The 11,201-nt window shown below is 41.9% G+C and overlaps 1 protein-coding gene across 1 annotated transcript in view; it reads left to right on the top strand.

Moving 5' to 3' along the window:
- Nucleotides 1-11,201, top strand: part of LOC103373418 (cell wall protein IFF6) — a 22,299-nt gene that overhangs the window by 4,304 nt on the left and 6,794 nt on the right. The window contains exons 2-3 of the mRNA XM_008303304.1: nt 3,950-4,833; nt 9,966-10,136. Coding sequence (XP_008301526.1) covers nt 3,969-4,833; nt 9,966-10,136 — 1,036 coding nt within the window. The 5' untranslated portion in view covers nt 3,950-3,968. The remainder of the gene's footprint in view (nt 1-3,949; nt 4,834-9,965; nt 10,137-11,201) is intronic.

Genomic DNA, 11,201 nt, shown 5'->3' with positions numbered 1-11,201 from the left:
TCATAGAGTTGAAAGAAAATCAATCATTTTAAACTCAGGTGTGTTTAAACCCTCAGGTTAAAACATCTTTCATCTGACGGCTCATTTAAAAGCTCTGGTTGATTATTTTCATTGTCAGAAGTCTGAAGCTGTCGCTCACATCCTGCTGGACTGAACCACTTCCACGTTTACATTTTAATCCGCCTCCTCTCTGCTTTGTTTAAACACTTCCTGCAGTTCAGCCAAAAAAAATCCCAGAATTTTTGCGAGGTGACTGTTGATCACAGCTGAACCAGTCACGGCTTCACGGCTTCACCAAAGAGCGCAGAATTTTTTGTTTTTTACAGAATCTGGTTCATGCCAAAGATTTACATGAAATATGAGCATTTCAGACTCCAAACCGAGCATCAGGACGGTAGAAATCCTGCGTTTTTTCTGTTTTTACAGTTTCTGCCTCAAACAAAGGTTTTAATTTGGTGATTTTTAAAAAAATAAATACTCAGAGAGTTGAAAGAAATCGAGTCCTCTGTGTATCTGAACCCCGAGGCCGACTCTCTGTTCAGAGACGAGCTTCCGTTTCACCACTGAAATAAATCAGCTCTTCCCTTCATAACTCCGGTTTATTATTTCCAAACCGTTCGCCCACATCCTGCTGCAGCGAAACGCTTCCCGAGCCGTGTGATCGGCAGCCGGATTGATCCTCGACGCTGCAGAAAACAACCCACAGGTTCTGAAATGTCGTTCCCACTGAGCAGAAAAACCAAAACACAGAAAGCCGGCAGGTGGATGACGAACAGGGTCGACTGTAAATGAACCTCGGCGTTCGTTAAATCACTGCAAACTCAGGTTTTTATTTATTTCATGATTCAGACGCAGGAAAAGTTGCCAGAAAACTTCATTTAAGTTCCTATTTTTAATGTTTAAATCAAGACTTTTCCCAAAATGCAGCTGAAGTGACACGAGACATCTGAACAGCTGCTCTTTGACTACATCTGGTCGAGTTAAACACTTTAAACTCAAAGCAGTTCCTGTCCCGTCTCATTTTTATTCACTGTCGGTTCATTTATTACCTCAAACAGAACAACCAGGACTACATGTGGCGAGGCCTAAAAATATATCTCCTTTACAGTATTATACAGTTTTTGGTGCCAGAAATCCTAAAAAAATGAAAAAAAAAAAAGAAGTTCTGTGATTATTTAGTTTACAAAAATTTTAACAGTTTCCCAGCTGTCTCCAGGTGTTACTGACTGTGGATAAATAAAGGGGAATCCTTCATATTGTGGATATTTTACATTTTAAACTCGTCTCCTCTCTGCTCTGTGTAAACACTTCCTGCAGTTCAACCGAAGTCTCTGAATTTTAGTCATGTGACCGTCAGTCGCAGCTGCATCAGTCGTGGCTTCACGGTTGTGCAGAAAAGCGCAGAATTTTTCGTTTTTTACAGAATCTGGTTGCTTCTAAAACTTTATTTTTAAATAAATTTTTACTTGATAAATTTAACTTTTTTGTTTTTTAACGACGTCACGATTTTAAAATTAGTTTCGATAAATTTTCCATTTTGCTTTATTTTCTGGTCAGTTTATAATTGTAATTCTGAACATGTGTTAATCATGGCTTCAGGATTGTGTAAAAAAAAAAAAGCAGAATATTTAGTTTTTTATTGCAAATGGTTTGTTTTTGGCAAAGTTTTCTCGAATTTAATAAATTACTACAATTTAAAGCTTATATTTGGTTAATTTTCCCAAAAGAACGGCTTGTACCAGATGAGTGGTTCAAGGACTGTCGGAAAGTAGAAAATCTGACAATTATTTCTGTTTTTACAGTTTCTGCCTCAAATAAATTTTTTAATTTTGTAATTTTTCAAAAATTTTAAAAAAAAATTATTTTCAAAGATACCCTCCCGGTGGGTTTTGGGGTTCAAATGGTCGAAAGAAAATTAATCGTTTTAAATTCAGATGTGAAATTTAACCATCAGGCTAAATATCTGTTCACAACTGAGTCACTTCTTAATTGTGTTGAAAATTGCAGAATATTTAGATTGCTTTTACATAATCTATGTGATGCAAACCGTTTATTTTTGGTTTTTCCTCAATTTTAATAAATTACTAAAATTTTAATCTTATATTTGGTGAATTATTCCAAAAGAACAGCTCGTACCAGTTAAAAAAAGTAAAAAAAATCAGATAATTCTTCTGTTTCTGGCTCAAATAAATGTTTTAAATGTTGAATATTTGTTTAAAAATGTTCACAACCGAGTCACTGATGGATTCATGGTTGTGTAGATAAATGCAGAATATTCAGTTTTATCTTGTTTTTTACAGAATCTGTATAAACGGTTTGTTTTTGGCAAAGTTTCTCTCAGTCTTAATCATCCTGACAGAACAGCTCCAACCAGACGAGTAATTTAAAGGTTTGGAATCGGACTCTTTCTGTTTTTCTGGTTCTGGTTCTGTTTCTGGGTCAGACAGTGAACGCGCCTCCAGTTCCTGTGAGTTAAATTGTTAAAATGGAAGCAGGTCGTTGTGGGAGCAGGTAGAACCAGAAATGTGACGCCGCCATGATTTGCATGTTGCATGCTGGGTAGCTGCAGGCTGTGAACCCAACACTGATTATAACCAGCAGAACAAAGAGCTTCCTGCAGGCGACGGACGGAGCGACGGCGCCGAGGGGGGGACTCGATGCACTCGGTGAACGAACGGCGTCAGAGAGTCGTGGATCCGTGTTGAACTGAGCTCGGCCTCAGAGATCAGCTCTTCTGTTACGACAGAAGATTCGAACACGAACTGAACACCTGTGAGAGGTTTTTCTTATTCCGGGCAGGCGGTGGAAAGAGTTTTCAGTTAGAGGAGGAAAATAATCCCCCTCTAAAAAATAAAACGAAGCTTTTATTGGAATTCAGAAAGAGCTTTTCTCGTCTTTACAATTCGACAAACACAGACGTCAAAGAGAGAAAATGTCAGACGCTGACATTCAGCAACAAACAGTGAAGGTGTGAAAGTTAACAAAACAGAAAGTGAGTCTCCATGAAACAGGAAGAGCTCAGAATTATTCCAGCTGGACAAGGACTTGATGCTCATCTTTTATTTTAAGTTGCTTTGACCTCAATTAGCCGATAAATGGATCCAATCTGATGCAGCTTCAGCTCATTATGAGGCTTGTTGTTGTCAATATGTTTGGTTGGTTCGAACTACGTCTGCACAAAAAGTTAAAAACGTAGCACGAGTGAGGCGCAAAGAAACTAAAAATGGAGAAACAACAGCAAATATCTGCAGAATAACGATGTTTTCTGATGATTTTCACGGGCTGTCGGCTGACATCAAAGGTCAATATAGTCAGACAGCAACTGAAGGGACCCAAATGGCCCGACGGCCCGTGCACAAACGTACCGGTCAGTTAGGCTGAAGTCCAGCGATGCGTAGTGTTCTAACAACACACTAGTTATTATAACAACTATGAACAATAAATATTAACAACTAATGATCCTTCCAGCATCAAGCCCTCCTCGTATCTGGACCTCCGTCTGGACAATCCGACATAAACATTGTTTATTTTTACATTTAGTGTCGGATTATCGAGTCACGACTGTATTCGCAAAAATACAGATTGTTAACATGGACATTATTTACCGTTTGTGTGGCAGCAGAGAGCATTATGGGGATTTAGCTCCTAATGACCTCCGACCAACAGCGTTTGTTGACTAGAACAGCAAAATTAGCAATTTGGTTTCTGTTTACTTGATTTCTTTGACCCTTTGGAGCAACTTGATCTTTAAACCGGTGATGAAAACTTTTACGACAACGTAGGAAAGACGTCCTAAAGGTGAACCAAATGTGTCGAGCAGGACCAGGAGCTTTGACTTATTAGTGAGATCTAACTTCTGAAGAACTCTTATCAGAGGTGACTCTACCCCTTCTCATTATTCTTACTAGTAGTAGTTCTGTAACGCTGTGTTTTCTCTCTCGTGTTCCAGATCTTAAATCGAAGCTAAAATGAAACTTCTCAGAACCGCAGCGGTCCTTCTCCTGCTGGTCCAGACCTTCCAGCTGGGGTCTCTGCAGAACTCCACCGACTCTCCAGGACGCACCATCGACAAGAGCTGGTGGCGCAAGCTGCCCAAAGAGAACCTCGGCGTTCCCACGGAGGAGTCGGAGAACGCCGACGGCGGCGACGCGGCGGACTACAGCGGGATCGCGTCCGGCTCCATGGCGGTGAACAGCGAAGAGGAGCAGAACCTCACCGGAAGAGATACGAACGCCAACGGGACGTCCGACGACTCGAGCTTCGTCACGACCGCGGCGCCTCACGTCTTCCACGGCGGCCACAAAAAGAAGAACAAACACCCAAAACCCAGCGTTCATCCAAAGTCCACGAACTCGAGCCACAGCAACGCGACGGAGGCCGAGTTCGACTCACCGCAGAACTCCACCGGGTTTCCAGACGTGCAGCCGAGGACCTCGGCTCCGAAGGTCAGCACCGCGCGAAACTCCACCACGGAGGCAGCAGGTGAAGGTTTAGATAACAGCACAGGAAGCAGCAACGCAACCGCTGCATCGACGCCGGAGACAAACCGGACGTCCACGACCAACTCATCCGCGACAGAAGTTCCTCTTGAGACGTCCGAGATGAGCCCGACTACCGCCGATGTCAACGCAACTGCTAACGCAACTACCGCGACCCCTGAGGTAAATACAACTACTGCGAACACAACTACTGCGACCCCTGAAGTACCTGCAAACACAACTACTGCGACTCCCGACATCCCTGCCAACGCCACCACCGCTGCTGCTCCAACCAAGACCGACAAGTCCAACGGCACGGACAAAAGTGGAGGCTCAGGAGGCGGCTCAAAGAGAGGTAAAGCTGCAGCAGGTGTTTGTTGTTGTGTCCAGAAAACTATTTACAACCCTTTGATAGAGAAATACCTGAAAGGACTGACAAATTTCTTGGTTTAAGGCACCAAAACAAGCCCAAAATACCACATTGGAGTTTAAAATACATCATAAAAAGTGTATTCAAGCTGCAGCTGAAGCATTTTTTCGATTGTTTTGGTGAAGAAAGTTGCTTCTTGTGGTTTCTATCAGCTAAGAATGGCTCTTTGTCCCTTTAAACTGGGGTTCTAATGGCAGGGAAAGTGCAAAAATTAGCTTAATTGCTCCTTTAGCATCTTGCGTCTGAAGCCAGGACGTTAACGCTTTGTGTTCTGCTGCGACACAACCACAGATTTCCTATTACGGAGTAAAGAAAAGGAAACAAGTTCTATGATGAAACCACGTTTTAAAGCAAGTTGAGTTAGAAAAACTCAACATAAATGCACATTTGAGGGGAATCAACTGGTCCAAGCAGGTCTAACTTAAACCAGTTGCCTTATTATTACTCATAAAGTTAATTCTGATAAACCTCTCCGATCCGATGGACGACCAGATCAACATGAAGGAAGCTAATTTTAGCTACAAAAACCATAAACGGGTCGACAGCCGGGTAACTTTCAGAAGAAAATGATCTCTTCAAGTGTTTCGTATTTCAATCTAGAATTTAACGGACGACGTTTTAAACATCTTTAGTTTATGATTTAAAAGTTTCGAGCAGCTCTGAGGTGGTGGAGCAGGAGGAGGCCGATGGATTCAGATGGATTCAGATGGAATTAGTTCAGAATGAAGCTGCAGAAAAAGTTCATCCAACTCAAACCAGTCACATTAACGTGGCTCGTTAACCCAGTCTGGATGAACTTAACCAAACGAAGCAGCTCGTTAAATCTGGTCGACCTGCTCTGTGACTCCACAGTTATATCACCGCCTCGTGTTCCTGCTTTACGCCCTTTCCCTGACCCACATTCACCTGCTTCTGTTTTCCCACTGACGGAGGACAAACCCTCTTTCACAGGCAAAGGTCGGCTTGGGTTTCACTCGCTATCGATGCGAGCGCGGGGTTTTATTACAGCCACCTTCTCGCCGGCACAATGAGACTCTGTTTCAGCCGCAAAAAGAAAAAGAAAAAAAAGAAAAACACTCGAGAGAGAGAAGCCGACGGGCCGATGGGCCGACGGGCCGAGGTCGGTGGCGGCGGCGGCGCTGGATGTTTGCAGGGCGTGAGACTGGGACGTGGGGATCACTTCATATCTGTCTGCTGGAGACAGAAAAAGATGCTTTTCTTGCACAAATCTATGCAGGCAAACGCTGCAGAACGAGGTCTTTGGAGAGCTGCTGCAGAGTCTGGATTAAAATAAAAGCGTTGGACAGATGTGACAGCAGGACGTAACGCTAACAGATGACGGCAGTAAACAGGAGGGACCAAAAAAAAAACCCAAACCAACAACAACAAATAAAGAACCGCTCCACACTTATCACGACAGGCCCAGCGTGGGCACCAGAAACGGCACAACGGCAGCGAGTGGCTGCTGCAGATAAATATAGAGCCTATAAATACTGACGCCAGTAAATAAAAATAGCCGCGAGCTTCAGGTGCTCGACCTCAGACGGATCCTGCAGCTAAATGCTAACCGGCTCCACCTGAGGCTAACGAGTCAGGAGCTTTAGGAGGTTCGTTAGCAGCAGTTAAACTCAACACAAGCTGGACGTGTCATTAGTGCTGCAGGTATGAATAAAGGCACTAAATGAAAAAACTGATCAGCCAAATTTAGATTTAAAGAACAGAATACAGCGAGCAGGAAGAATAAAGCAGCGACACCACAAGACGAATAAACGAGCAAAAATATCCATTAAATATGTACTCAAGTATAAAATGAACAACAAAGTCCAAAATATATCCCAAAATATACTGAAGTGAAAATATACACCCAAAGTGTCAAACGTACGATCGTATAAATACACAGAAAATAGAAATGTGGTGAATTTTTACTCGACTGATGTGTTTATTTTACATGAAATGACAAAAACAAGTGACGGAAGATGAGAGAGACAAAATTAAATGATAAATTCTGACTATTTCTATGATTTTTGGTGCAAATCTTATGTCAGAGATTATTTATGCGCCTTGAAATTATCACAAATTTTTGAAAAAATGCAGCTTTTACACCATTTGAAACAGTTCTGGTAGTTTTGAATATTACATAAATGAAATTACATAAACAAGCGGCAAAAGATAAGAGATGTTAGTGATCAATTTAGACTATTTTAATGCTTTTTAAAATGATTTCTGGTGCAAATCTTATGTCCAAGATTTTTTATACGCCTGAAACTATCACAAATTTTTGAGAAAACGCAGCTTTTACAGCGTTTAAAATGTTTCTGGTAGTTTTTACTAATAAATAAACAAAATGAGAGGTGACAAAACACGAGAAAAGAAAACTTTAAATGACAAAATTTAACTATTTGTACATTTTTTAAGTCATCTTTGGTGCAAATCTCATGTGCAAGATTATTGACAGACCTTGAAATTATCACTTTTTTGGAAAAAGTTTGGCTGTTCTGATAGTTTTCACTATTACGTGAATGAAACGACATAAACAAGACAAAACACAGTCAGATATTGTGTTTAGATGTTTTTGATGCATTTTTAAAAATATTTTTGGTGCAAATCAAAGATCATTTATACACCTTGAAATCATCACAAATGCAGCTTCTATCCCATTTAAAGCTCTGGTTCTGGTTCTGGTTCTGGCCGTCTCCACCATGTTCCAGCGTTTTTAAATCACTGCACTCTAAGAGCAGCTGATGCAGGAGTTAAACCAGTGATGCATTGCGGCTGCTCACGAGACCGAAAGAGGCTGTAAAGTCACTTCCAAGTGTCTTCAAGAGTCGCTGGTCACAGTTCACAGGAGAATGAAGGAGTACAAGAAGTTCTGCAGGAAAACAAACTCAGCACCAAGAGAAGCATCAGATGGACGTCAGCGCTTCTGGTTGTCGTGTAACGCCGACCAGCGAAGACTCAGCTTCTGCTCAAACAAGAACGTTCGTGGTGGTCAGATCTGTGGTGGGATTAGACGACAGTAGACGACGCATTCAAGCCCAAACATGGCCGACATGTGATGCTTCAAGTTCAACATTAAGGCTGTGAAGGGAAACATGAGGCAGCCTGCAGGAAGAACAAGACAAAGATCTGGACGTGGTGGAGAAGAGGTGAAAACAGACCTGAGTCCATCAAGAAACTGGAGAAACTGAAGCCCAGAGTATCACAAGGAAGCCTTCAACCCCGACGAGGACAGAATTCATTCATTGTCGTTGAAATTAGTCAAAAAAATCTCTAAAATGAAAGTAGCAGGAAATGCCAGTAGGCTCTTCGTGTAGTGTCAGTTCTCTCGTGGCTGTTTGGGTCAAAGGTGTTTGGTTGTGGTTTGATGGACCTGAAGCTTCAAACAGATGTTGTCCAGGATGGGATTGGTCCTTCCAGCAGCCCTGCAGAGGCAGCAGGAGCTGAATAAGTCGTCCAGAGAAGGCAGCGAGCCGCCGATGATCCCGTCTGATAGAACTAAACCCCTTCACTCTACAACTAAACCTCAAAACCTCAAAACCTCAAAACCTCAAACGCTCAGCTACTGTCTGAGACGTACAAAATGAATTAAAATGTGTTTTCTCACCAGAACAGGCGTCTAGTCTGAAAGTTTTCCAGAAAACCAGAGTTTAAGTTTGGTTTTCTGTCTCTTTCTGGTTGGATTTAAGGTAAACGTCCTGCTTTGTTAAGACTCCTTTACATGTTAGAAGCTTGCTTTTGGTTCAGGCGTCAAAATAACTTGGATAAAATTTGGAAAAATGTCCCGTTTAGGGTTAAAATTTCACCATGTTTGAAGCTTTCCCTCCATTTTCTGGGTTGCCATAGCTGTGAATCCAACCTCATCTCATAAATAACTGTAGATCAATAAAATAAACAAGAAATCATGTTGATTAGAATCATATTAGTGACACGTCCCAACAAAAACAACACATTTCTCCTTAAAAATGGAATTAAAAATGCAGTTTAGTCGCCACAGAAGGTCATTTTGTGGAGACGAATTCCAAATTTTACACAAATAAAAGATTTCCCGCTAAACTCTGAGCAAAGATCTGAAACACTGAGTAGAAATATTAAATAAAACAACAACATAAAACTAAAAGAAACTCTTAAAATTCATTATTTCCAACATCGTGTCGCTTGTTTATGTCGTTTGCAGCCAAAAGAAGCTCATCGGTCAAATAAAAACTGACTAGAAAACAAAATGTGGGCTGAATGCAAATAAACTTTGGGGTGAAACTAAGTCAGATTCATCCTGAAGACGATGTGACAATCGAATTAAAAACATTTTAATTGAGGTAACATCCATCCATCAGCACGTATTTACACCTTTTACTGAATATGAACGTCTCCTCGGCTGTTTCTACACATTTGTTTTGAGCAAAAACAGCAAAAATTAAAGGTGATTCTTCATCGTGTGAACTTTGAAAATGCGGCTGAAGGAAAATAAACTTGATGAAAAACGTCTTTTTGGCTGCGGCCGCCTCGGGTTCGGGCCAGAATTGATCCGAGCGAGGCGGCAAATTGAGCCATTTGCAGATAAACGGAGCCGCTGCATTATTTATTTGGTCCCGATAAAAATCCAAACGTTGTATTTTCTGAGGACAAATCTGTCACTTTCAGAAGTCTTGAAAAACAAACGAGAAGAAAAGCCGCCTGAGTGAAGGAGAAGCTGTAAACCCACTCAGCTAATTAACACCTGTGCAGCTGCCGTGACAGGTGTTGTCCTCGTCAGCGCGTCGCTATATTTAAAGTCCGACATGTAAGAGAGAAACTTAACCAGAGCTGCTTCACTCACCTCGTCTGAATGATGAAAGCTGCCCTTAAAACATTCACTCCAGAAACTATCTTGATTCTGGCACATTAATCGCATTAATTACTGTGAATTATACAATTCTGAATAATTGGGACGCGTGCTGGCGCCGCAGAAAACACGCTTCAGCCGTAATTGGAGGATGATTAGCCCTCAAAGACGGCAGCTGATATAAATAATTTGGCTGTTGACTAATTATTCGTCGCTCTCTCTCCTCCCTCTATCCAAGGCCTGGCGTCGGATCCCGGCAGGAGCTCGAGGCAGGGCGCGTGGGCCGCCGTGCTGGGGACGGCGGCGGCCGTGGCCCTGGTGGGCCTGGTGGCCTTCGTCATCCTGAGGAAGAAGCAGCAGAAGGCCTTCTCACACAGGAAGCTGGTGGAGGACTTCCCTGCAGACCCAGGTAGGTCTGGTGCTCTGTGACAGGTCGCCCGGTTGGGGTTTAACCCTTCATAGGGCGTTCATTAAAATACTCGGACATTTAAAATTTCAACGCTGGAACGTTGTTGGTGTACGGAGCCCCGGAAGGAACACGGAGAAAGAAAACAAAACAGAAAGGGTGTCCTCCATTGTCGTTTCTCCATAATGCCAAAAAGACCCAGAAGTATAGATCCCGAGAGTTCTGTTTTTTTTTTTCTTCTTTGAATGATTTGGCGGTTGGCATCCAACGTCCAGGTGCATTACCACCACCTACCGGACTGGAGTTACCTATAGTTTTGCGAGATCCCGAGAAAGTTTTGCACAAGTTTTGTGAGATCCCAAAAAAGTTTGACAAGATCCAGAGAAAGTTTTGCGAGATCTCAAGAAAGTTTTGCAAGATCCCGAGAAAGTTTTACGAGATTGAGATCCTGAGACAGTTTTGCGAGATCTGAAGAAAGTTTTGTGAGATCCCGAGAAAGATAGGCGAGATACGGAGAAAGTTTTACGAGATCCTGAGAAAATTTTGCGAGATCCCAGAGGCCACAGTGACTTTGCTGATTGGCCGGATGAAGTCACGTGATTCTACCCCCTGCCGTTTTTGAAGAAGTTACCATATATGGTTCCTTGCCTCGTAAAAGGTTAAAACCTCTCCTTCTAGTTAAACTCTAGTTTTTTAGCATGCTAACGTGATCTTAAATGGTTTTTATGTGCAACATAAGCAGCCGACGTCACACTCGAATGTTTTTGAGCTAAAACTTTCTATAAAATGATGTGCAACCAACAAACTATACCGAGTGATGGGACTTTGCTTTTCCTTTACAAGAAAAGATGTTTTTAATGATGTAAATGTGAAGAAAAATGAAGCTATCAAACGGATTTCATGAAGGTTCCTCAACTAACGTTCTAGTATTTGTTGTTATGTGAACATCCTGCTGCTGCAGAAATTCATTTACATAAATTAACATTTTAATAGGATTTCATTAATTAAATTTAACTTTGACAGAAAAAATGTAAAAATAAAGAATTAGTTGGCTCACTTTACCCTTAA

The sequence above is a fragment of the Stegastes partitus genome, unplaced genomic scaffold (genome assembly GCF_000690725.1).
Source record: "Stegastes partitus isolate 25-593 unplaced genomic scaffold, Stegastes_partitus-1.0.2 Scaffold1975, whole genome shotgun sequence".
NCBI lineage: Eukaryota > Metazoa > Chordata > Actinopteri > Pomacentridae > Stegastes > Stegastes partitus.
Note: the sequence above shows the minus strand (reverse complement) of the source record. Positions and strands in the feature narration are given on the sequence as shown.